Below are 27,617 nucleotides of genomic sequence, written 5' to 3' on the forward strand. Positions count from 1 at the left end.
CCAAAGGTCCTTCTAGCCCAGTATCCTGTCTGCCAACAGTGGCCAGCACCAGGTGCCCCAGAGAGGGTGGACCAAAGACAATGATCAAGCGATTTGTCTCCTACCATCTCTCTCCAGCCTCTGACAAACAGGCCAAGGACACCATTTTATCCCCTGGCTAATAGCCTTTTATGGACCTAACTTCCATGAAATTATCTAGCTTCTCTTTAAACTCTATTATAGTCCTAGTCTTCACAGCCTCCTCTGGCAAGGAGTTCCACAGGTTGACTACACGCTGTGTGAAGAAGAACTTTCTTTTATTAGTTTTAAACCTGCTCCCCATTAATTTCATTTGGTGTCCTCTAGTTCTTCTATTTAGGGAACTAATAAAATAACTTTTCTTTATCGAACCTCTCCACACCACTCATGATTTTATAGACCTCTATCATATCCCCCTCAGTCTCCTCTTTTCTAAACTGAAAAGTCCCAGTCGCTTTAACCTCTCCTCATATGGGACCCGTTCCAAACCCCTAATCATTTTAGTTGCCCTTTTCTGTCAAAATATCTTTTTTGAGGTGGAGACCACATCTGTACACAGTATTCAAGATGTGGGCGTACCATAGTTTTATACAGGGGCAGTAAGATATTCTATGTCTTATTTCCTATCCCTTTCCTAATAATTCCTAGCATCCTATTTGCCTTTTTGACCACTGCTGCACACTGCATGGAAGTTTTCAGAGAACTATCCATGAGAACTCCAAGATCTCTTTCCTGATTTGTCGTAGCCAAATTAGCTCCCATCATACTGTACATATAGTTGGGGTTATTTTTCCCGATGGGCATTACTTTACACTTATCCACATTAAATTTCATTTGCCATTTTGTTGCCCAATCACTCAGTTTGGTGAGATCTTCTTGGAGTCCCTGCTTCTGTCTTGACTATCCTAAATAGTTTTGTATCATCTGCAAACTTTGCCACCTCACTGCTTACCCCTTTCTCCAGATCATTTATGAATAAGTTGAAAAGGATTGGTCCCAGGACTGACCCTTGGGGGACACCACTTGTTACCCCTCTCCAGTCAGTTTCGGCTTTAACTCAGGGCCATAATGTAAATCTACAAATCAACAACTATCACATGAGATTTACTATAGCAGTATAGCCATAAATCTATTATAAAAGATCAGTCCTATTTCTTGCAGCACCAGCTGAGCCGAGGGGTGTTCATGGCATGCTACCAGAGAAGTCAATGGGAATTTTGGCAGAGGTAGGCCAATTTTGAATTTTTTTTGAACCTCCCTTCCCTGCCTTGGGGAAACTGGCTGGTAATTAAGTCAGGCCACAGTTTTCAGAGACATTTAAAACTAAAATGCCCTCTCCCCCAGCAGTAGAGAGATCACTAGTCATTATATGATTAACCTGTTTCCCCTCCCCTCTACTTTCTAGAATTTTAAATTTTGTAGAAATGTGCTATTAAAGCTTCTGTCCTTTGTTGCTGTTTTGCAGTACCCTTGGGTTGCTTTCACTTAGGTTTGTGTTTTTTAAACTTGTTCACGTTTATGAGCACAGAATTGGTTTTACAATCTTCTTTCCCCCCCCCTTCCCATCTTACTGCTTTTTATTTATAGCTGCATTCTCTACAGATAAATTAACAGCCTTATCTTACTAGTGTCCCATTCTTATGTAAATTGAAAGATCTTTTCATGACAGAGTTCTGGGCAGAATAAACATTTCCCATTTGTTTGTAAATTGCAAGTTACCTGAAAATCTGAAGTGTTATGCACAATACTGAGTCTGAAAGTCTCAGAAATCTGTCCTTACATATTTCAGATAGTTTGTTGTCCGAGCTCTTTTGGGTAAGAACATAAGATCAGTCCATTGATCTCACACAAAAATATCCCAGTTATTTGCTAATATTTTTGCTTATCTTCAAACTTTTGACTGAAAATGATCAGGAAAGAGGTGCATCTTTGCTGATGGTGACTGAGGTCTTCTCTAAATAGTAAACACTTGATATTTTAGTGATTAACTTGGAATTTTATTTTTGAAAAGATTTAGGCTTCATCCCAAACCTTATTGATGCTTTTCTGTCCAAGGTGCTCAGCAAGTACTTTCTCAATTTCAAGCACCTCTGCAGCTGCTCTTGTTTACTGCTGGCTACTGCTACTATTTATCTACTTTATAAAGTATTAGTAGCAAGCCCCTGTATATTATTGGAGTTATAGGCCCATCTAGAGGTTTTCTGATCTTACAAGTCATGAGATGAAAGCTCATGTTTGTGTAATGGTTAATATTTAATCTAGAATTACAGTTCGATATTTTAACACTTTCATCATCTCTCTAGACAACTCCTGCTACTCTTGGGCAATTCTAGCAGCTCTGTAAAAATGGGTGGGTAAACTCTCAGATTTGGTCACCTTCAATGGTGCCCATTGAAGCTAGTCTCAGGAGTGGATAAATGATGGTAGGGTAGTTTTTGGCATGGATACCAGTGCCATAGGTTAAATACCTGTAGCAGGCATCTAATACCAGGTCTGTATTTACAGTGAATTAATAAAAGTTAAGTTTAAAGATACTGTGAACAAGCTTGTTCTTAATTTTGGGGGAATTATTAAGTTCACTCAAACTAAATTGTATTAACTGTCATTTGTTGTTTGCACTGCGAGGAAGCCAGTTTGGGTATTTATGAAATACATGGTCTAGAACTGCCAGTGAGCTACATAATGGAGTTTGCCATATAGTAAAACTGCTGTTGGCAGCTTCTGCTGGTGCACAAACTTAATTACTATTGAATGTGAAACATCAGTTAATTGCAAATGTTGCTACGTGCTCAATAATTAATTTCTTAGCACAGTATCATTTACTATGAAATGACCTTGAAGAGACCACACTTGCAACTGCCTTCCTTTTGGGGGGCATTTGTATTTGTAACTAATGACGCACATCATTTCTACTAATGCCTTTTCTTTTATAAACAGTGTAGCAGTGGCATCTGTGACCAGCTCATGATGAAAAATCACCTACAAATTCATGGGGAAAGAATTGCTGTTCCCATTTATGTTCCATTGTATCCTAGCACAGATTGTAATAGGAGTATGAACTACCAGACTGATGGCATTGGAATTGCTTTCAGGCTCAAGAACTAATGGATACTACTAGTTAATAGTGAGTCTCAGGTTGGATTTTTGCAAAAAGCTGCCCCACAGTGCTGAATATAACAACCTTAGAATCATAGAATAATAGGACTGGAAGGGACCTCGAGAGGTCATCGAGTCCAGCCCCCCGCCCTCAAGGCAGGACCACGCTCCGTCTACACCATCCCTGACAGATGTCTATCTAACCTGTTCTTAAATATCTCCAGAGAGGGAGATTCCACCACCTCCCTTGGCAATTTATTCCAATATTTGACCACCCTGACAGGAATTTTTTCCTAATGTCCAATCTAAACCTCCCCTGCTGCACTTTAAGCCCATTACTCCTTGTCCTGTCCTCAGTAACCAAGAGGAACAAATTTTCTCCTTCCTCCTTGTGACACCCTTTTAGATATTTGAAAACCGCTATCATGTCCCCCCTTAATCTTCTTTTTTCCAAACTAAACAAGCCCAGTTCATGAAGTCTGGCTTCATAGGTCATGTTCTCTAGACCTTTAATCATTCTTGTCGCTCTTCTCTGTACCCTTTCCAATTTCTCCACATCTTTCTTGAAAAGCACAGACTTTGCAGGTCTTTGCAGTCATCTTCTAATACTAATACAACCGCAAATTCAGAATTGCTTACCTTACATATGATTATATCATGCTACTCTATGATATTCCTTTTATAAATCTGTGTTTTGCTGTTGCACACTGCAGGGGTTCAAAACTCTAATTTGATGCCCCTTTCTCTACTGCATGAGAAACCAATCAACATAGATTGAAATCAGTGGAAGTCTTTGCATTGTTTGAATGGAAGCTGTCCCTAAATGGATGATTGTGCTCAAAAGCTCTTTGCTTATCTTGTCTTGTGAAACATTTGTCACATTCTGCCTGCATAATGAGGTTCATGAAGTACACACTACATAAATATATGCTGCTAATGATGGAAATAACCTGGGTAGGTTGGAAGGGAGATGTGAATTATTAAAGATGAATATATTGAACTTCCTGTGCAGTATAACTTTTTTACATGAAGCAGGTGGGTTTAACTTTGCATAGAAGTTAAAAAACTATCTTTGACTAATTTAATTAGTTTACCAATCCCAGCTGCTGTAAATATATTTTTCCAGTGTTAGGCATTTGGCCTCAGTTTGGAAGTGATCAGTAATGGATACCCCAAATATACAATTTACAGCAAGCTGCCCACAACATCATTTTTACATTTAAATAATTTTGGGGTGGGGGTAAGAGGAAGAGAGCAAAATCGCCCACCCACTATGTAACATGGACAGTTTCCCCATCTCCAGGAGTAAAGGGGAAACACTTGTACAGTGGGTTGTGTGGACTTAATCTTCATTTTGTTGTCCTCTAGGTGGCACTGTTGGTCAGAATAAAGCTTGCTAAACTGAAGAGTGCATTTGGTTTTTCAAGTTCTCCTTCTGACTCATGAGGTCACAGCCCTTGCATTCATTAGGCAGATGGGTAAAAACACCAGCCTCTACTTTTATGAGTGCCTTTTACATTCTAGCACAGCTGGGAACATTGCTTTTTTAGCTGATAATTACAGATGCTTCACTCTGCTTAAGCCTCAGTTGATTAATACCATTCTTATATAAAACATTATCTAAAAAGAGTCAAAGATGAAAATACTATTTCAGTTTAATTGTATTCAAACATCCTCCATGGGAAAGTGCAAACCAAATTAAATACTACATTCAATGCCTTACTTCTATTTTTTTGTCTTTTTTAATAGTACAAAAAACAAACAAACTGGGCTGAACACTTGTGTTGAATGGAAACTGAGAAAGTTACATTCCTGTACCATAGAAGAAGAAAAACTTTTCCAGGAAGACAAGTTTTCTACCACCTCTGTAAGTTGATAATTCTACACTCTTTTAACATCTTTTATCCAGGGATCTCAAAGCCCTTTCAAACTGTAATGAGTGTGGCATCATATCATTGAAGTAGGGAAGCATTATTATCTCAGTTTTACAGATGGTGAAAGGAAGGCAAAAAGGCTAAGTAGCTTGCCAAGATCACACTCAGAGACAGAGCTCCGAATAAAGTGCTCTTGCCTCTATGGCCTATGTTTAATTCCCAAACTATTCTTGATTTTTTTCAGGTTTTCATCCTGAGGCTTAAACAACCTCTCCCAAAAACCAAACCAAGCCCCTAATAGGCCTATTGTTATCATGTGACTTAGATGAGGCTATAATGGAGCCATGTTCTGAGAACAACAGGCAACCAATGTAAATAGGAAGTATCTGAGGATATTCCTACATATCATTGCTTTGTCTTGAATTTTAGTTCTAATTTACTGCAGACTTCCTCCATACTGATGCATCCCTTATTTTTAATGGACTATTGAAGAAATATTGCAATTTTGATCCCAAAGAGTGAACACTTCTAGGGTTCCAGAACTATCATTATTAAGCAATATTTGTATATGGTGCCATAAGTGTGCACAGCTCTTAAGCAGCTACAGTTGTGAACCCCTTGCTTACTCAAGTAGTCCCATTGGAGTCTGTGGGACTATTCATGGAATTATGTGCTAGCATGAAAAAGGGGGTTCACATTGCCACTCTGAATGAATAAACTCATGATGGCTCCTCCGAAACTGACCACATCATGGGGGGCTTTATAGCAGATAAACAGCCGGTAGGGTGGAGGAAGAAATGGGTAGATTAAATATATGGTGTTTCTTGGGCAGCACATTATGCATTGAGGGAGGAAGGTGGATTGGTAAAGTTTGGGGTTTCAACAGAAGAGTTAAGAAATACAGGTAAGGACAGAGCTTTGAAACTGAGGATGAAGAAACAAACTGATAGGTAAGGAATGATAAAAGGAGTAACGTGGCCAGGGTGGTATGAGAGAGAGGTTTGGCTGGAGTATTTCAGATAAATCAAAGGTTATGTGGGGAAGGCTACAGTAGAGGAGGTTACAGTAGGGCAAGTGAAGATTATCAAGATGTGGACATGGCAGCAGGAATTGAAGAGATGGGACAGATTTTGGGTCTGTTCAAAAAGGAAGAAAGGACAAGTTTTAGCAACTGCTTGAAAACAATGGTACAGGACAGAGGGGACTCAAGCAAGATATGTAAGTTGCAACTCTGGGGGATGGGCAAGATTGTGAAACTATCTACTGTGATTGTGAAGGAATGGGAAGACTTGGGAGAGAGTCAATCATTCTGTTTGATATTTGTTCTAACATTTAGAAGAGAAGTGACTGCAGTCTCTCTTAGCACGTGACTTGTGTAAAAGCTTTCTCTCTGGTTTGTCAACTCTAATGCTGTAATCCATATATTTCAAACCTGGCTATAGCTGTACATTTGCTGACCTTATACCAGCTAATTTTTGCCTAAAATATTCCAGTTTACATGCTGATTATGTCATTGGCTATTCCAGTTGCTCATCACCAGCTTCTTAAAGAAAAACAAATAGATTAGACTTTGAGCGTAAGGACTAGTCATGGGTGATGTGAATTTGTTTTGCAAAACTCTTCTTTCATAAATTGCACAATTATCTGTTATCTATGGTGAAAGAGTCATCTTACATCTGAACATTAACTTATTTCTACATCTGTTGTAGCCGTGTTATGAAATTAGCAAGTGGGGCCCTAATAATGTTGCAAATGTTAAGCAACTTGCTCACAAAGTACAAGTAGAGCAGGGAATAGAACATACATTTCCTGCTATCAAGCTGTGTGGTGCAAACACTACAGAAGCTGCTGCTTCATCATACTGTCAGGTTAAACCAGCAGGAAGTCACAGCATTGTAGTACTTTTTATTCCTGATGACGAAGGGCCTGAGCCAGCTTCTAATAAAGTTAAGGATAATTCTGGTGTAGATTCAGGCCTTGGCTACATCATGTGTTAGTTATTGTTCAATCTACAGGTTGGACTTCCCTGGTCCAGCTCCTTCGGGACATTAGCAGTCTTGGATCAGTGAGTTCAGTGCTCCACTGCTGGCTGCCCTGCTGCTGGCTCCTCTCCCTGAAGCTCTCAAGGCTGGGGTTCCACACCCATCCCCACTAACTCTGGCCCATCCAGAGCTCCCTGCCTGCTGCCACTGGGGGGTTCCTGGCCAGGGCTGCCTGATGGCTGCCAAACCTGCTACTGCTGGACAGGTTCCTGAGGGCTTCTAGCTGGGGCAACTGCCACCAGGAATTCCCCTGCTGGGGCTGGGACTTCCAGCTGCTGCCTGGCTCTGCCACCTGAGTTCATGGGCCACTGCATGAGCCCGCTGCTGCTGGGGAATTCACAGGGTTCCCCAGCTGGGGCCTCCTGACCCTTACTGATTCAGGGGTTCCCCAGCTGGGGGCAGAGCTTCCCAGATGCTGTCGGGCCTGGCCAACACTGGGGTTTACCTGTCTAGCTGCTGCTGACATAGCTGGGACTCCACAGACCCCGGGACTCCACAGACCCCACTCTTGGATCCAGTGGCATCCATGGCCTTGCCAGACCATGGATGTTGCCAGACTAGAGAGTCCTAGATTTTGGGGAGCAGGGGTTCAACCTGTACTGGCTGACACTGTGCATACCAAAAGTTTCCTAGTGTAATTCTTCTTCCCATAGCAGTTGGCAACCAGAAGGGCTGGTTTCAGTATCTAGGGGGTTCTGTCAACAATGTAACCAAACTGGCTCAGGCTCCCCTCCCCCAGTAAACTGGGCAAATTTCAACCCACCCACTGGGTGCCTTTAAGGGTAATTCTTCCCCTCAAAAGCATGGGCTACGTCTACACTGGCCCCTTTTCCGAAAGGGGCATGCTAATTTTCAACTTCAGAATAGGGAAATCCGCGGGGGGTTTAAATATCCCCCACGGCATTTAAATAAAGATGTCCGCCGCTTTTTTCCGGCTTGGGGAAAAGCGTCTAGACTGGCCCGATCCTCCGGAATAAAGTCCTATTCCGGAGGATCTCTTATTCCTACTTTGAAGTAGGAATAAGAGATCCTCCGGAATAGGGCTTTATTCCGGAGGATCGGGCCAGTCTAGACGCTTTTTTCCAGCTTTTCCCCAAGCCGGAAAAAAGCAGCGGACATCTTTATTTAAATCCCGCGGGGGATATTTAAATCCCCTGCGGATTTCCCTATTCTGAAGTTGAAAATTAGCATGCCCCTTTCGGAAAAGTGGCCAGTGTAGACGTAGCCATGGAGTTGGAGATAGGAACAGTCTGTTTTAACAACAGTAATCTAGCATTAATCTATGGAAACACAAACAGAGAAACCCATACGCAAGATGCCATCCCCACACACTTCAAATACCCCATTCCCAGTTCTGTCCAGTCAGTACAGACCCAGAATTCATGACATCTCCCCTCGTTAAGCATGTGGCAATGCTGCCCACTTGCTGCTCCCACTGGCTGGCTGCCGGCTGCTGTTCCTGCTAGACTTAACTGACTCTGACAAGGACCTGGGGATTACAGTGGAGAAGAGTCAATAATACCCCCTGTTGCCAAGAAGGCTAATGGCGCATTGGCTGCATTAGTAGGACATTGCCAGCAAACTGAGGGAAGAGATGATTCCCTCTATTCAGCACTGGTGAGGCCACATCAGAAGTATTGCATCCAGTTTTAGTTCCCCTGCTACAGGAAGGAGGTGGACAAATTGGAGAGAGCCTAGCAGAGGACAACCAAAAATTATTAGAGGACTGAGGCACGTGACTTTTGAGGAGAGGCTAAAGGGAAGTTTGAGGGAGACAAGGGTGCCATTTAGGTGGAAAATGAGAGGGGGGCAAAGTTTCTTATAGTAGGACACTGTCTCCTGCGTCTCCTCTAGCCATGAGTGAAAGCAATGCAGGCAGCTTTCTTGGATTCTTTATCTCCCCTTCAGCTTTGCTCATGGGAGCGAAAAGAAGTTTGCAGGCTTTTCAAAACAGGAGACCCAATCAATGCTTGGCTCCGGGCTGAAACCAGGAGCAGCTTGGTTAGAATCAGAGCTCCTGAAACACTGGTGCCATCTTGGCTCCACTTTTCCACCCCTCCCCCCAGGCTGGGTCACACTGAAAAGGCAATTCATCCCTCTGCCCCCTGCTGGCTATTCCTTCCTCTATCAACAGGAATGCAGGGGTGTATCTGGCAGATCCAATAGCAGGGCTGGGAGATTCTGCAACACTTTTTTTCCAAATTCTTTGAGACAAGCAGGCTCAGGGAGTGGTAGGTGGAGAAGGAAGCGCAGAAGATAATTGCGGCAGATTTCATCATGATCTGCCCTCATTCTCACAGGTTACAAAGGCTGGGATGAACAAGCTCCTCTTGACTCTAGTAGGGCTGCTCAGGCAGGGGAGGGGCCTGCTGCCCCATGAACATTCAAATTAGCCCTGCTTTGGATGTTTCAGTGCTTCACTGCAAGAGCAGCAGAGCTAAAGAATGACCACCTGGGGCGTTTCGCTGCTGTCAAGGAACTGTCACACCACAAATATTGCTTAAATTACATTTAAACTTTCCCATTTTTTCCAGGTCACCAGTTTTTTTGGAGGGGAGGAGGGGATGATAATACCACAGGGTGGCCAGCTATTCTTACATTTGTCCCACTTGTCTGTGAGAGTCTTTCCTTTGACTACAATGGGCTTTGGATCTAGTTAGGAGTAGGGCTCATACAGACTGTTACACACAAAATGTGGATTCCTCAGCATGCTGGCAATTGCACTAGGACTTTCCCCCAGAACCCCTTTCAAGGAGCTGCTGGTCTTTTATATGGGCAGATACAAATATATGCTACCCTATGTAGCCAGTCATTTGGCAGCTGTGTGTCTGCTGTGCTGTATGTCCTCCTCCACTTCCAACTGGTAAGTCATCCTAGCTCCTGTTTACTTAACATTTCTGAGGGTGACAGAGTCTCACAAACTTGTGTACCTTCAGTGAATGTCAGAGTTGATGTTTATGCTCTCAGATCTTTAGAGCAACACATTAGGAACCTCCTTCCAATCCTTTGCATTTATTCATAACTATTTGCATAAACCATTCAGTGCACATAAGTAAACCCAAGCCAAGATTTGGCTGATGAAATTTGTTTGTTATAGATCTATGTTGCCAACATCCATCATTTAATTATACTCTCAGATAGTGGTTCTTTTAAGGTAAAGACCAATGTGGTAATAAAGACATTGTTTAAATAGATTGGGCTACTGTTCATTATTTAAATGACTGTGGACTATTGATTTAGTAGAAATCTGGCAATTCTATTTTTGCTGATTTTTTTCCCCCCCCAGCCCAGATGAAGCCATGGTGTTGTCCATTGCTTTAGTTTAGCTGATATCGGGAATGTTATTTGTTTTTCAGTAATTTATTTACTTTTAAACATTCCTGGAAGAAATTAATTCTCTCATTCTCCTCTTCACAGTTTGGACCATAAGACATTTAAAAACAACAATAATTGCAAGGCTAAGCACATTTTACGCAGATTTTATTATCTCTACTAAAGATAGCGTACAAAGTATCAAATTTGTGTTAAAGCTGCATATCTGACACAAGATTTGGGATTGGAAATATCTTGCTATTGATAGTTCTAAATTTACAAATACCCATTAAAGCCATATTTTAAGTTTATGAATTACATTTTTTCTTTCTATAAGAAAAAGGGGCACTTCCTGTCAGTTAATTTAAGTTTTCACCTGCAGAATAACCCAGGAGTTTTCAGGTGTCTAAGTTGCCTCTGGAATGGAATTGTGGTTAAAACAGCCCCTCCCCACCGAAATCTGAAATAATACCTCTGGAGGGGATTTGATAGCAGCCTTCAACTGCCTGAAAGGGGGGTGGGTTCCAAAGTGGATGGAGCCAGGCTATTCTCAGTGGTGGCAGATGACAGAACAAGGAAAAAAGTTGCAGTGGGGGAGGTCTAGATTGGATATTAGGAATAACTGTTTCACTAGGAGGGTTATGAAGCACTAGAATATTTTAACCAGGGAGATAGTGGTTTTTAAGGTCAGGCCTGATAAAGCCCTGTCTTGGATGATTTAGTTGGGATTGGTTCCACCAGGCCGTGGCTTGCTTTGATCTGGCCCATAAGGCTCAGAGTCCCTCCAATCCCTGCAGGAGAGTGAGCCAGAGCTGGCACATCAGACACATTAAGGTGGGGCACACCACGACTGGAGCACCAAACCCGGCTCGTTGCTTGTGAAGGGGGGAATCTGAGCTTCACATGCCCAATCCAGACAAATTTTGGCTCAGTCCACCCACAGTCTCTGCCTGGTGGTGGTGGTGATGTTGGGGGGGAGGGGGAAGAGGGATGGGGGGAGAGAAGCAGCTCTACATGCTACATGGAAGCACTCCATGCAGGCACCACCCCCATCGTGGCAAATGGGAGCAGCAAGGGCAGTGTCCTGCAGTGCACAGAGTTGCATGGAGCCACATAAATATCTTCCCTCCCCCCCAGCTGTGCTAGGTAGGCACCCATGCCCCCATCCTTTGCCCCAGATCCTGCACCCCCCCTCCCCTGGAGCCATACATCCTCCCTCCCACACAGACTTGCCACCCCAGCCCACTCCTGCACCCTCCCTCCTGCCTAGACCCCACAGTCCCAGCCTGTTCCTGTACCCTATTCCTGCCCAGACTCTGCACCTGCTCTCCCAAGCTATTCCCACCCAGACCCTACACCCCCCCCCCCAGCTTTGTACCATGCACTGAGCCCCTCATTTTTGTCCCCACCCTAGAGTTTAGGTGGGCCCATAAAATCTACTACCCCAAATCCCCCTAGGCACTGGGTGGAGTTTTAAGGTAGTGAGGTGAATGCTCCCCTCCCACCACCCGCTTCTCAGTTGGGGACCACAACTGTGAGGGGGGTTTTTCCTCCTCACTTGGGGGCTAGGTCAGCAAGGAATTTTTTTTTGGGGGGGGGGAAGAGGGCTTCTCACTTACATGTGGCCTCCAACAGATTATTTTTTTGTGTGTGGGTCCGTGGCCTCTGACCCAAAAAAGATCCCCCACCCCTAGGCTAGATGACCTTCTGAGGTCTCTTCCAACCCCCAACCTTCTCTAATTCTATGTTCACAGCTCTCTCATTTGCTTAGCAAATAATGTTTTATACCAAGTCTCCTTGCTTAGCTCAGGTCAGTACGAGAAAGCTACTAGCCACTCGAGATTTCAAAGAGTGGAGTTGATCAAAGCTCCAAGGATTAGACGCTCACATCTTTACCAAGGAATCAAAAATGGATCTGTCTCAGCAGCTTACTCAGAGAGACCTGTGGCCCAGCTATGTAATCCAGGGCCATGCACAGACAGCAAACAAACAGGAGCAATGGACACTTAGGACATCATAGCAGTAACAGATACTAACATGTGTGGAAGAAAATTTTCAGGCAAGTATTGCTCAGTTCAGGTGATGTAATGAGACAGAAAGGCTAGTGGCTTTTGTCATCAGAAAATTGCCATGATCCCCAGTAAATGTACTGCTTGATGGGTCTTATTCCTAATATATTCCTGGATCAGCAACTCATTTCCTAACCCTGGAATTGCCCAGTGTTACTCAGATTGCTGTGCAACATGAAGTGCTAGCACACTTTTTCCTCTCATATCTCCCACAGAGGGTATGTCTAGACTGCATTGCTATTTCAGGATACCAGAAGAATCCCAAAATAACTACATCACATCCAAGGAATGCGTCCGCTGTTTTGAATTTGTTTTCGAAATAATGGACGTGCTCTTTTGCCATCTCTGTAATTCTTCATAGAATGAGGTTAAGGGATGGCTCGAAAGAGCACTTTATTTAAAAAATTGGCACCATGTAGATGCGCCAAATTTTGAAGTAGCCGTTTTAGAAATTAAATCCAAAAAAATTGCTTATTTTTTTTATTGATTTTAGAGTGCAGTCTAGACGTAGCCTCAGTTGTGAATGAGTCTTTTCCTTTCTTGACAGCATGAAGAACATTACTGCCCTGCAGCATTTAGCTTCCATCAATGTACCTTGCATAAATTTGACTTCAAAAGAGTATCAATTTAATTTTTCCCCAGAATTCACCATCACACAGAACTGGATTGCTTCACTATGCCTTATCTTGTGCAGTCACTTACTCCTCAAAGGGTCTGTGTCATGGAGTGGCTCATGCCTCCCTTGGGGGAACTGTCGAGTCTCTGGGATTCTGGAAACCACACCCCCCAATCCTACATGTACCATAACTCCACTGTTGTTCCAAACCCACGGCCCTGCCTCTGGGGGGCCATGCAACCTAGCAGCTAGAGTCTGTAGCAATAAATACAGGGCTCATGGGTTGGGGAGATTGAGGAGGGGGTAATGGGACCCGGGCATTCCCTATTCTGCCCGGTCCCAGCCTAGGGCCCTAATAGCAGTGGCATGGTCCCTCTGCAACACGCCAAGCTCCTTGGGATACAATCTCCTGCCCTGCGCTTCTTCCTACCAACCACTTCTGGACTCCTTCCAGGGTTCTTTCTCCAGAGCCTCTGCTGTATCACTGGTGTCTCGCTGGCTGGCTTCCAGGTCTGGTCTCTCTGGCAGTTCACCTGCAGGAGGTCTGGCAGTACCTCCTTCCACCTCAGCAGCCATCTCAGACTGAATCTCTCTCCAGCCCTTTATACCTGGGCTGCAGTCCAAGCATGCACAGCATGGCTGCGGGGGATGGACTTCTTCAGCCAGCTGAGCCTGGTTAGGCCTTGCTTCCCCAGTGTGAGGCTGGTACACCCCATCGCAGTCTGTCAATTTCCTGAGCCAGAATTCTTCACTCACACCAACTCATAATGGCATTTACATCCACTTTGCCCAGATGTATGTGATTTTGTGGTACAGCCAGAGCCATAACCAAGCATTTTAGCACTGGAGAGGACTTATCAAATTTGCACCCCTAAAAGTGATGACATTTCTGCTTCTGATTTAGCATGCAGGTCTTCACACTGTGGAGTGAACCTTCCTTGCAGGGTGCCTGCACCCCACAGTTTGGAAATGATCATCTCCTGCCAGAATCTAGCAGACTGGAAGCAGGTGGGGCCCTGGCTCTCTATGTTGTGGGAACTGAGGTACTGGCTGGCTACTCAGCAGCCCTCCCTGCCCTGCTCCCTGAACCCAGCCACTTCTGCACATATGAGTGTTCCCCAACATGCTCTTGCCTGTATCCCAAAGGAACCTGGCACTGCTCAGTGATGCACCCTGGAGCCAGCCCCCCTGCCCATGGAGCCTGGCTGCCATGAGATGCTCCCTGAGGTGCTCTGCACAGTGCTTATCCCACAGGCCTCTCAACAGCCTGGTCACACCCTTTCACCTGCCAGAAACCTGCCACTTCAGCTGGGTCATTTCCCCCCACTCCCTGTGCATAGAGGGAACTACCCCATGGCTCCTCTGTCCTACCCCCATGACTGCTGGGCTTGCAGTCACGCCTCAAGCTCTGAACTTGTCCACATGAGCCCAGGGCCAAGTCCAAGTTCTGGGAGCAGGTGGCTGCTGGTAGGATGGGCTCACTCCTGCCAGCTCCAGAAACCAAGCAACCTCTAGGGTTTCTTGATTTCAAGTTCCCAAATAGAGGACACAGTCAAAGGGATATTGAGGAGGAGTTGGGGGCGCTTGAATGGTTTTTGGAGGTGGGCTATCAGTGCTGCAGGAATAATGGTGCAGGGGAATGAAAGGGAAAGGGCTAGATTAATGGAGGGAGCCCCAGCTACTGCTGGATTAATGGAGGGATCACTGCATGCAGGGCTCCCACTTTGAACCATTCCTGTCTGAGATCCAGCTTTTGTACTGCGGCCAAACAAGATCACATTGGAAGATTAGCACAGCCCTTCAAAGGTCATGAGCGCTACAAGTCTGGTGGAACAGTTCCAGAACTGTGCACCCTATACCAGGAAGCAGGTACAGCATGCAAGGTGCTAAGGAAATGGTTACACCACCTGTTCATTCTTTACTTTGGAAAGAACACAGTGCAATCTGCAGATATATAGATAAGAGCTAGTTTCTAATTTTACATTTGAAGCACATCCAAATGATTGCTCTCTAATCTGCTACTGAGCACTGGTAAAGTTCCTTTTCAATGGAAAATTACCCCATCAGTTTCATTATATATGAAATGCAACTGAAGGGCTCCTTCAGTCTACTGCCCTCTTTCCAGCCAAAGACCAGGAAACTTTTTTTTATAAACAATTAAAGGAGTTTAAAATGGACACATCCATTTCATCATGGCTTGAGTAACTGCCAGACAGTCTTTCCCAGGGACTTCTGTATGACCAGTAAGGGTGTGTTTCTTAACTTCCAGAAATCAATGCATATGTGACCAGTAACCACATCAGTTTAACCCAATAGAAGACAAAAGATCATGGATGTAGGAAAAAAGCTAACAGGATGATTACACAGAACAATGATGATTTTGTTGTGCTATAGCTATTTAAGTAGATATCTGAATATTAAATGAAAGCTGTGCTGAGAAGGAGAGAGAGAGAATAGAAGAAGTATGTATGTATGGGAGAGAGAAGAATAGATGCACTTTAGGAGGAGATACCTATAGGCTACATGAAGTCTTATAGCTCCTTGTTTCCCTGATATATTGGAACAAACGCTCCATGGTAGGGGCAACCTTAGTGAAAGGCAGTGGTGACATCTTTAAAATCTTTCCTCTGGTGGTCCTCCTAAGCTAAAATTTGGAGCACATCAGGGCACACCACATCTGACCTAGCTGTTTAGTTAAGCTTTTCACTGGTTTTTAGTAAAAACCTCCCTCATCACCCCTGTAATCAACCTAGTAATAGGCTATCATCTATTCCCATAATTTTATGAAACGCTTGTTTTATCAAAATTCTGTATAACCTGCATTAGAAAAATCTTTGCTGCATGTATAGCAGGAATTAGCGAAGAGCTCACTGGTTGCAAGCCACAAATTTCAAAGGCAACAAGTAAAATTAGTCATTCTGTATATGCTAGCAAATTAAGAGTGTTAAATAAGGGTTCTGTTATTTCTCACCTCTCAAACTGCTATTAATGTTTAGCTGGTGAAATCCTTCAAATAAAGAAGCTGTTGTTTTATTTATAAAAAAGCATATGACAGAGTGATAAAAGACCCAATTTCAATTTCACCTATAAATAGCAGTCCTTTTCTCATTATCTTTATTGCCTGCTATTCCTCCTTAATAACATCAAACTCTCAATGCTCTCAAGTGCAGCAGGTCACCAGTAACTGCAGCTGATCCAGTCAGGTGATAAACTCATAACTTGCAGAGCTAAAGGTTCAGCTAGAGATTATCAGCTGACTACATATCTATAGCAATAAGAATGTCTACACAGCAGCTAGAAAGTGTAATTCCCTGCTCAAACAGAACTAGATATGCCTAAAAATAACATGGAAAGCAGTATTGGCAATGGCTTGTGCTAGGGGCCTGAATACATACTCAGAACAGTTTTTCTACAACTTGTCCCTTCACAAATGTAGAAGGAATTTGATGAAAAGACAGTCAGACTCAGACACTCAGTCTCAGGTTATGTCTACACAGCAGGCTTTTTGCGCAAGAACAACTGTTCTTGCGCAAAAACCTACGGAGCGTCTACACTGTACGCAAGTAATGCAGTGCGCAAATATTCTTGCGCAAGTAAATTTACAGTAAAGCGTTGAAACAGAGGGCTTCTTGAACAAGAGTTATTCCTCTCCCCACAAGAAGCTAAAATGGCCATCAGAGCTTTCTTGCGCAAGAGAGCGTCCACACTGCCATGGACTATCTTGTGCAAAAGCACATGGCAGTATGGACGTGCTCTTGCGCAAGACCTTTTGCGCAAGAACTCTGCGCAAAACAGTTCTTGTGCAAGAAGCCTGCAGTGTAGATGTAGCCTCACTTTCTCTCTTTAGGTGCAGCTGTGATGGAGATGTAAGGCTCAATTCAGGGGCAGAAAGATCCCTGTAGGAGGGCAAAAAGAACTTGAAATAGGTGAAACTCAACTCCTCTGCTTTATCATCCCTGGCATCCTCCCACTTTTTAGTATAGCTCGTGGTGATCTGCTCTTTATTGACTAGATGAGCCTAGGATTCTAGGCCAAGTCCAGAGCAGCGAGAAGGAGGTTCTCTGCATACCAAGATGAACCTGAAAAAGGCTTTATGGGCTCTTTCTCAGCAGCTCTCTATTTCCCCCTCTGGGGAGGGCATTGCACCATAATTGGTACTTATGCTGTGCAGCACCTTTTGGCTTAGATCCCATAGTGCTATTGAAACATTTTTATGCCTTGCCTCACATTTGTGAAGCAATTTATCAATATTTCAGCCCTTCAGTTGTGGAAACTGACAAACCAATGATCTTAGTGCCATGCCTAAGATCAGAATGCAAGAATGAGCTCTCCTGACCTTCCCTCACCACACAGCTATGCAGCGAGAGACATGGGGAGTGTGGCAATATCTTTCAGTGGACCAGCTTCTACTGGTGAAAGAGAAGCTTTTGAGGTCTTTACCTACCTTGTGTCTTTCTAATGCTCTGGGACCAACACTGTCATGATGACAGTACAAACAACAACATATGGGTTGAAGGGCACTATTAAAATAAAATTGGATTACATATTCACTACTACAATTATTTGTTCTGATCACTTATCTAATGTACCTTCCTAGCAAACATGTTAGTGATAAATCTTTAGCCTACTGCTCTCCTTAGTTTTCTGTAAGACTTAAGTCATCATATTATAAATAAATCCCCATACAGCTTTCTTATAACAAAATCATGCTGTACTTGCTGTTAAAGTGGAGTCATAAATTGGCTCTATTCAGTGACGGGCAGTAATTGTTGTGCTTCTTCGAGAACAGGAAGTTCTATTGATTGATAGAACCCAAACGATCAATTTTTAAAGGCACAATACTTCAATTAAGTGATACCTAGAATATTACAGGTTGGACTTTTATAGTCCAGACTTCCTTCATTTGCCAACATCTGTGATCTGGCAACCCTGTGGGTGATCCTAGGCTGGCACTCCCAGGGAAAAGCTGGAGGCCTGCATTCAGCAACTCCTCATCTGTCCTCTCAGAGCTCTGCAAAGAGCTCTTTCGCACAATGGCGTGTGTGGATGGGGAAGAGGGTGTTCTTTCGGAAGAAAAGGCAAGAGGAAGAAGCACAAGTGCCCAGGTGGCCACTCTGTCCACAGCAATCATAGCAAGATAGCATCCATTCAGTCTGGACTCTCTCTTTTAAAAAAGCAGATCGCTTTTTCGATCTACTTTTGCAGTGTGGACACTCTCTTTCGGAAGAAGTTTTTTCAGAAGATCTCTTCCAAAAAAAGCTTCTTCCGAAAGAAGCCTGTAGTCTAGACGTAGCCTCAGAGTTCTGACCTCTTTCTGTACCTCAACCTTCTACCCCCAGCCCACATCCCCATCCTACCATGACCATTTCATTCCTGGCCCCACTCAACAGCCCTCACCCACAGCCCAACTCTGAGCCCCCCATCCGCTAAACTCCTGATCCTATGCTCTGGGAAGTCACAAGCATCTATTTTCAATTGGGCTGCCAAAAAAATTGAAACTACTGGTTTAAAAGACACCGGCTGTGTCTAGACTGCATCCCTTTTCCGTAAAAGGGATGCAAATTAGACATATCGCAATTGCAAATGAAGCGGGGATTTAAATCTCCCTCACTTCATTAGCATAAAAATGGCTGCCGCTTTTTTCTGGCTCGGAGCTTTGCCGGAAAAAAGCGCCAGTCTAGACGCGGATCTTTCGGAAAATAAAGCCTTTTCCGAAAGATCCCTTATCCCTCTTAAAATAAGATTTAAATCCCCGTTTCATTTGCAATTGCGATATGTCTAATTTGCATCCCTTTTATGGAAAAGGGATGCAGGCTAGACACAGCCACCATGTTTAGAAATGTTATTCAGATGTATTTGAACACAGACTGTGACAGTCTGTTTCCCATCCTGAGCTGTGCTTTGCTTACGGCCCCAGGGCTGCCTTTGAATTAAACAGGAACCATGTGGGCACATCAGAGGCAACATTTGGCACTTAGAAATCTGGCTTATGACTTTTTTTGGACAAAGTTAATTTGCCAAAATGTGCAGATTAGTTGACCTGAGGCTTTGTGAATTTGACCCACTTAGTTCGCCCCCCTGGAAAAAATTTTGCAGGCCAGCAAAGTAAGGCAGAAGGGCTGTCTACACTGGCCGCTTGAATTTCCGCAAGAACACTGACGATCTCATGTAAGATTTTCAGTTTTCTTGAGGAAATACTATGCTGCTCCTGTTCGGGCAAAAGCCCTCTTGCGCAAATGCTTTTGTGCAAGAGGGCCAGTGTAAACAACGTGGTATTGTTTTGTGCAAAAAAGCCCCGATCGCGAAAATGGCGATGGGGGTTTCTTGCGCAAAACCACATCTAGATTGGCACGGACGCTTTTCCGCAAAAAGTACTTTTGCGGAAAAGCATCTGTGCCAATCTAGACTCTCTTTTCCGCAAATGCTTTTAACGGAAAAACTTTTCCGTTAAAAGCATTTGCGGAAAATCATGCCAGTCTAGACGTAGCCAAGGAGTTTCTCCCATTATAACTTGTACCCCAGTGGTTTAGGGTATTTGTGTGTGATTTAGGAAACCCCAGCTTAAATATCCTCTGTGGAGAAGGGACTTGAATTCAGCATTCCCCTTTCCCAGGTGAATGTCTTAATCATCACCAACCTAGAGTCATTTTCTTCTGCTCGCTCACTGTTTTGTCCAAGAATATGCAAGAAGTTCCAAAAGCGGACCAGCTTCAACAGTAGAGATTCAAAGCAACTCCTCCTAACATAGTGTATAGCCTGGTTGTTAAGAGTGCTCAGTTCAGGATACTGCGCCAAACAAGAGATTTAAACTGGGTCTCCCACATCCCAAACAAGCACTACAACAACCGTGACCCAAAAGGTTATAAAGCAAACATATTTTCACTGTTATTTTAGCCAGCTTGAAACACTTTTTTGATCTGCTGACAAATCCCAAACATTTTTAGCACAAAACTAAAAAATTGATTTTTTTGACTAAGTATACTTCAAGTTGTCTCAAGGGTCAACAAAATGTAGTACAAGCTCTGTTGTGACCTCTCTCCAAGTAACATCAGGGAGAAAGTTATTACCAGCATTGGCACACATTTTATATTGCAAACTCAGGTGCTCAAATTCACTGCATACTCTCATGTTCCATGGGGCCTTCATTGGATGGGCCAGGCTATGTTAGGCTGAAAGGAAACATGACTGGGGAGATCCAGTGTTTTGGCAATTTTCCACTGTCATAATCCTCAGCAGGAATCCTCCATGGAATCACATTAGGACAGCTCTCCAGGGTATCTGAGTTTGTCACAGGGGCTGAGTCAGTCTCTGAATAAGGGAGTTTTTTGCCTATCTCATACATTAAATTCCCTGGAACTCAGTTACTGCCTTCCATTGTACATATGTAATGCCACTAACTTCATAAATTAGGGCAGAATTTGGCTCCTGTTTGGGAAAGTGAGATGAAAAAAGTTGTGTGGATCTCTCTTAAGGGGTTTGTTTATTAGTTTGCTCAACTAGTGATATTTATATATCTAAGTAAATATCAAAGACCCTCCCAGAAACTTTATAGCCACAAGAAGAAAGTAGTACATTCAGTAGAACTTCTGCCTCTCTGAATTTTGGATGGGCTTTGAAGTGTCCACTTAAGGAATGGAACTCTAACTTCCAGCATGCTGGAGATACAAGCCTTGTGTTCTTTTCACTAAGCGGTGTATTTGTGGGAAAACCAATCAACCTGAAATGGGTTCTCCAAATGGGATAAAAGGCTTGAAGTAATCTTAAGCACCACCTACTGTACATGTTTCCATGCAGGCCCTCTCTGAGAATGACAGAGTCCTGGGCCACTTTGGCTACATCTACACTGCAGTTTTTGTGCAAAAAGCTGTTTTTGCACAAAAACTCACAGAGGGTCCACACCTCAAGCATGTTTTTGTGCAAGAAAACTTACAGTAAATCGACAGAACAGAGGGGGTTTTGCAGTACAGGTATTCCTCTTTCTACGAGGAATAACTCCTTTTTGCCCAAACTCTTGTGCAAAAAGGTGTGTGGGGATGGGAAACAGAGGCTGTTTTTGCTCAAAAAAACCATCGAAAGAAGCAAAGGTGTTCTGGTGGCTATTCCATTAATGGCAATCAGAGCTTTCTTGTGAGAGAGCGTCCATGCAGTCTGGACGGTCTCTTGCGCAAAAGCACATCACTTTTCTGATGCGCTTTTGCAGTGTGGACATGCGTTTGTGCAAGAAGTTTTTGTGAAAGATCTTCCGCAAAAAGCTTCTTGCAGAAGAAGCCTGCAGTGTAGCCTTTAAGTGTAGAGATCGCAGCTCCAGGCCCCTGATGTATCTAACTTCTCATCCATGGAATCATAGTAAAACCAAAGGAATATATTAAAATGAACACTTGAGACATTTATTTATTAACATTTAAGTCATAATACCAATAGCATGATTATTAAAAATGTAACTTTTATTGTGAGTTTCCACTGCAAACAAAAAACTCTTCATTTTAGCAATGCTTTTTTGGCTTTGTTGTGTGCAAACACATTTATAATTGAAGAAAAATCTAATTTCCATGCAACATCACTGGTAACGTTAAGCACTGTGAGCCCATTCAAATGTTCTTGTCCCATTGCAGAATGACGATAGTTGTTTACTTGTTTTAACGTGTTAAATGTGCATTCACCTAGATTTAATATTTTTTGAAACAGTTCTTTTGGCTTGTAGTCCAATTTAAAGTTGGTGGAATATATACGTTCCAGGAAGACTATCTCATCACAGAACTCTTGAAATTTTGTTGTTGTATCTTTGCTGAAACTGTTCAGCCGCTGAATATAGACTTTCATCACTTAGCTTTCTGAACTCCCAAAGGAATCCAAAAAGGGTACAAATTTGTTGCAGTGACTCAAATCAAAGTAGAGGACCAGATTTGATGGAGTCAATAACAACCCCCCCCCCAACATTGACTCAATAGTGCCTTTCTGCATCAGATTGAGATATTAGGTTGCGATTAGTTGAAAACTCAGATGAAATGTCAGTACCCTGTGCTACTGATTTGGACTCAGAAGGATTGTCCCCCACTGATCATAAATCTTTTGAATATCTTTAAAAAGTCATTCAGTGTTGTCCCTCTCAACATCTAATGTAGCATTACGTGCTTCAATTACAAGATTAGTGTTGTGGATCTTTTTAGCAGCTTCATCCACGTGGACAACATTAAAATGCATTCAGATTTAGATGTATACTGCTGAATTGACTTAAGGTCAGTTTGAGCCTGTGCTGTGAGAGTAAGAGATTCAGACTCACTGAAAGCCTCTCTGAGTCCAAATGCTGTGCAACTGGTTTAATGCCATCACTTCGTGCTGACCATCTTGTTGGTGACATGCTGTGAAGTGAAACAAGCAGATGGTGCTTCAGAATTTCTCGCTTTTGAGGACTGCTACAGAATTTTGTCTGTTAACATGTTCCCATTATTAAATTATTTTAATAACTGGTGTGTTATTTTGAATATAAACATGGGCTGATTGCCCGATTAGATATAAAGTTTATTAGACAAAAGTTTATCATCACAAAAAAAGCCTTTAAAGGGGAATTTAAAACTGGATGAAGAGGTAGCTTACAGCTGAGCCTGATATGGTTTTTGCATACAAAGACACAAGAAAAAACAGGAATACGAAAATCTCCTATGCAGAGATAACATCTAATTTAAAGGTTAAACGCACCCTCAGAGGAAACAAAATCACTTTACAGTAACAGAATTAATTAAAATTTTCAAAACCTCTAAATTATACAAAGACTTTAAACAGTGTTTCATAATGTAGAATCACTAATCACAGAAACTACTCCAGTCTCCAGTCAAACTTGGATGCAACCAAAAAACTGGCAAAGGCCTGAGGTCCCACAATGATTTAAATCACCTTCATCACTTAGATCCTTTTTGGATTCCTTTGGGAATTCAGAGAACTACCAGTAGATCTTGGAGCCTCTGAGAGGTGACCCTGATTGGTTTGGCCAGGAAGCTATCAGGCACTGGCACTTCACTTGCCTCTTCACACACTGTCATGCTGCTCCTGCCCTCTGCCTTGGAGCTGTCCCCCAGGAGCCTCCTGCTTGCTATTCAGCGTGTGGGAGAGAGAAGTTGGGGGATGCTGATGTCAGGATGTCCCTCCCTCCCCTTACTTCTGTACCCTATCTCCACACAGAGAGAAGAGGATGTAGGGAGCTTGGCAATGCAAATCTCTGTCACTCTCAAACATAGTGTGTGTTTGTGAGAATGACAGACATACATAGTTCTTCACTCTCGTGACCCAACACGTAAGTGGGTTGTGGATGTTGTTACTGCTTGCAAAGTGTTTTATTTTTCGTTTTTGACTGGTCTGTGCATTTCATAATTTTCATTTCACTCTTACACTTAAATTTAATTCTTTGAGGAGTGAGTTCTAAAATGCCTAACCTGTCATGGCTGAAGTAATTATCCCTGTGGTAATTGCTGCTCCTGGACACGGCTGGCATGTCTGTACAGCCCCTGAGAAGGAAAGAACAGGGTGTCTCCACATGCTGTCTTTGCCTGCAGATACCACTCCTGCCGCTCCCGTTGATCAGTAATGGGGAACCGTGTTCAGTAGAAGCAATGAGCTTAGTACCTGTAGATGAGGGGCAACACATAGCACCTTGGAGCAATTGCTGTACAGGCCAGCTGCTTTCAGGAGAGGTACAGGGCCAGGGCAGGTGTAAGCCTGCCTTATCCCCACTGCTCCACCACCCGGAAGCTGTCTCAGTTAAGTGGTGCCCAGCTAGAGCCTGCATCCTGAATCTCTGTCCCAGTCCTGAACTCCCTCCTGACCCCAACCTCCTGCCCCAAATGTGTGTTACCTTGCACCCAAACTCCTTCCTAGAGCTTGCACCCTAAAGCTCCTCTTAGACTCTCAATCCCTCGCCCTGGGCTAAGTCCAAAGCTCTAAACCCTTTGTTCCCATCCCCCAACCTCAGTCTGGTGAAAGTGAATGAGGTTCAGGGAGGAAGGGGGATGGAGTGAGCAGGGTGAGGCCTTGGAGAAGGGATGGAGAGGGGCGGGGTCTCAGAAAAGGAGCAAGAAGGAAGCGGAGCAAAAGTATTTGGGTTTGAGGTAGATCTTACATTGCACTTAAATTGAAAAAGTGATCTTGTCGTTAAAAAGGAGACCACTAATTTAAATAATTTTTTGTAGGTATATATAGCTTCTTTTGTTGTCTCTGTTATAAGTGCAAGGTATATAATAAATGGAAATGACTTGGTAGAAAACTGTCAAAATTTGAGGCCCTTTTGTCTTCTTAGGCTTTTCATCAGGCCCTAGCTGCACTGTATAGTTTGATGTATTGGATTGGAAGAAGATCTGAAAACAGTTTCTGGAGGCACAAAACAAAGTCACAGTAAGAGCAACATTTCTGATTGCAAAGAACTTGTATCAGCTTAGTTTTATACTATAAGCAAACTGCCATGTGTGTAAATGGGCAGGTACAAGTGAATGGTAAGCTTTTAAAATCAATTAACTTTTTATTAAACAAAATAAGATACATTTCACAGAAATGATTATAAAATGCATGTATAAATATCTGTTAACTTAGAGGTTCTATCTTATGCTACCCTAAATGTTGCCTCATGAAAACCAATCCATTTGGTAAACCAACGAGTTAAAATCACCAGTTACTTCATCATTTAAGGCTCTGGGAAAACAAACAGGACAATGTAACAAGAGACACACCTATTTTTCTTCTATTCACTCCAATAGAATGGCTTTTATCATTGTATTTTTATTAAATTGCCAGTTCCCATTGTGTCAGGATGAAAGACTCTGTGGGATCTTCCATGACCAAAATAACTATAGGACTCCCGGTAACTGGAAAGAGAACTGCACAGCTAAGACCCCATGTGACCCTTTGAAAAGGGACTTAGCACTGAAGGGCATCATGAGCAAACAGTGTTACAATGATAGATTTAAAATATATGGGATATTTTAAACAGTGCTTAGGTGGCTCACTGTGCTGCTATCCTCATAAATAGTTTGCAGAAGCTACACTTCATAGCATGTGGGATATGTATGCTATAAAAATTGTGAGTGATTGCACAGGGCTTGATCTTGTCACCTATGGCACACACTGACTTCGCTAGACTGTCAACTGGAGCTATACCAGATTAATACCAGCTAAATGAATGAAGATAGGTGGATTTAAACCAGCTTAGAGTCCGGCATATAAGGAGCAGAGCACACTTAGCACCCCACAGAATCAGCCTTGGAGAGACTGGTCATTAAGGTGTGACACAACTGGGTAGATGTTGGGGAACTGAGGCAGAACAGAAGAAAAATAAAAATGGAGTGTTTATTCATAACTACAGTAATAATAGTGGGATAGGTGACTCCCTTTAAAAGACAACAAGCATTTGCACATGCTGGTTCTGTAGCTGTACATCCAGGACCAAATTCTGCTCTGTTACAGCCACGTGAATGAAAAATATTGAGATAAAGGGAGTTATTCCAGATTTACACTGGAGTAACCAAGAACAGAATTTGGCCCCAAACTATTTAAAAAAAAAACCACATTGTTTGTACTGATGTGACCAGCAATGGAAATCCCTGATTGTCAGAAAACAGAGATATATTATTGCACAAGAATAAACCACTCTCCAGAGTCTTGAGATGGAGAAGCTACTGCCACAGTCTAATTGTGGGGTTAGATTAAAAAAAAAGAAAAGAAAAAGGAATGTGAACTCCAGCCCGCAGAGTTCACTGATGCTGCTTATCAGAAGCAGGAGAATGAGGTTCAAAGTAGCCCAGAACGTCAAGTTTTCAATCACCATCTTCAAGTAGTCTTTGTAAGTTGTTTTGTATCTTAAAAAAAAGAACAGAAGATTCAGATAAATTTAATGGCTATTCACACAATTAGAAAGCATTCGTTAGTGCAAGTTTGGGTGACCCAGTTAATTCTGGCACTGCTATTTATACTTTGCATATAAAATAGTTACTATTCCAACATCCATTTTTATCTGCCAGGTACAAGCCCAGTTGGAAAGCTGGGACTGAGGTAATGAGATTTAGGAGCACTTTTTTGTAAATTCCATAGCTTTCATACACTTCCACTAAGTTTGAGCTAGTGAGGGAGCAGGACTACTCCATGACAACAGAGGTGGAAAAAAAAATCTCAGTAATTAATTTAATTAATTTTTCCATAATTGATCTTTTTTGGGTAATTGAAAAATGGTGAGCAACTTTACAGAAGACCAAAATCTCAAGAAATCAGCTACAACTTTTATCAAAAGCCTTTGGGTTTTTCAAAGTAGGAAATTCAAAGCATTTTGGTCACTGCAACAGGATCTAATTCTGAACAGGTTTTTTGAGAGTATGTCTAAGGCCAGACTTTTGCAAGCCTATGGGAAAGATGTGTTGAGGAGAGGAAAGCACATACTGTACTAAGGACCGGTACCAGGACTAATAACTGTCATCATTTAAAAAAATGTAAGAGAAAAAAGTCACACCACACTTAGCTAATTATTTCATAGTGTTTAGCTTAGATACTTGCTAAGGTTTAGCAACTCTTTACTGAAGAGAGCCAGTGCCTGAGTTTTAAGAAAGGTGTGTTGGTTTGCAACAACCTAGGTGCAGGGGACACTAGGACCATTGTATTGTAAGTTGGCAGCAATCCAACTGTGAAAAACAAACAAGCAGAGTTAAGGTCTCTTTAGAGGTTCAATTCTTTAGACCCCACTTGACCAAAGCATTTAACTTTAAGCATAGGTTCAAGTCCCACAGAAATCAATGAGACTTTAGAACATGCTCATGTACTTGCTGAACTGAAGCATTAGTCTTTCCCTGAGACATCCCATTGAAATGATTGGGCCTGTACACTTGAATCGAGATTGCAGGAGTGGTCTCTGAATATATCTTACCATACAGTCTCCTCTCACTTGCTACTTTTAACCTAGAAAACACTGAAATCAATGGAATTACTCCAGATTTACACTGAGGAGTGAATCAAACCCTTTCCCTTGGTAACAAAGTTGTTCTGAAACCTTTGACATATAGCTAGCAGTGATGTTAAATCATCTCAGTGACATGCAACCTGAAGAGTTTGCTCTGGAAAAACAAACAGTATTGAAGATCTTGGCTAGCTATCAACATTTTAGAAACAAAAGCTCATGTGATTGTAGCATGTAGGAATTCAAATAAAGGATTATTACCATAGAAATACAACTCATATGCACGGTCACTGGAAAAAAATGAAAACACCTTAGTTTTAATTATGAGTTTACTGAACTTGAAATGTAAATGTACCAGAGTGAAAATATAACTTCCTGCCTAGTCTTGTTTGTGTTTGATTTTCCAGCTGGGGTTAGCAAATATATTTAGTTCTGCAAGTAGCAAATGGAAAAAAGAAGAGGTTATCTGCAGGGAGCAAATGGCTGGCACACTTGTGTTACTAAGCAGTAATAGGCTGTTGTTAAACACTCAGTTTATAGGGGGACACTAGAATTCCAGCAGCTTTTATTGTTTGGGCAAAACAGACTGAATAAACACATCAACTAAGAAAGGTAAAAATCAAGAGTCTATTGCCTAATTAGCCAAGGAAGAAGGTCATTAACTGA

General features: G+C 42.6%; 1 protein-coding gene across 7 annotated transcripts in view; it reads right to left on the reverse strand.

Annotated features, from left to right (window-relative positions):
* Positions 1–20,789: 20,789 nt before the first annotated feature.
* The window catches only part of GRAMD2B (GRAM domain containing 2B), a 65,619-nt gene continuing 58,791 nt past the window's right edge, over positions 20,790–27,617 (reverse strand). For 4 of the 7 annotated variants that reach the window (XM_075931926.2, XM_089779279.1, XM_089779278.1 and 1 more), the window contains one exon: positions 20,790–25,866. In XM_075931926.2, coding sequence (XP_075788041.2) covers positions 25,825–25,866 — 42 coding nt within the window. In that variant the 3' untranslated portion in view covers positions 20,790–25,824. The other 3 variants (XR_016349886.1, XM_075931927.2, XM_089779280.1) reach the window with 3 other exon arrangements.

The sequence above is a fragment of the Pelodiscus sinensis genome, chromosome 6, assembly GCF_052426305.1.
Source record: "Pelodiscus sinensis isolate ZL-2025 chromosome 6, ASM5242630v1, whole genome shotgun sequence".
Lineage (NCBI taxonomy): Eukaryota > Metazoa > Chordata > Testudines > Trionychidae > Pelodiscus > Pelodiscus sinensis.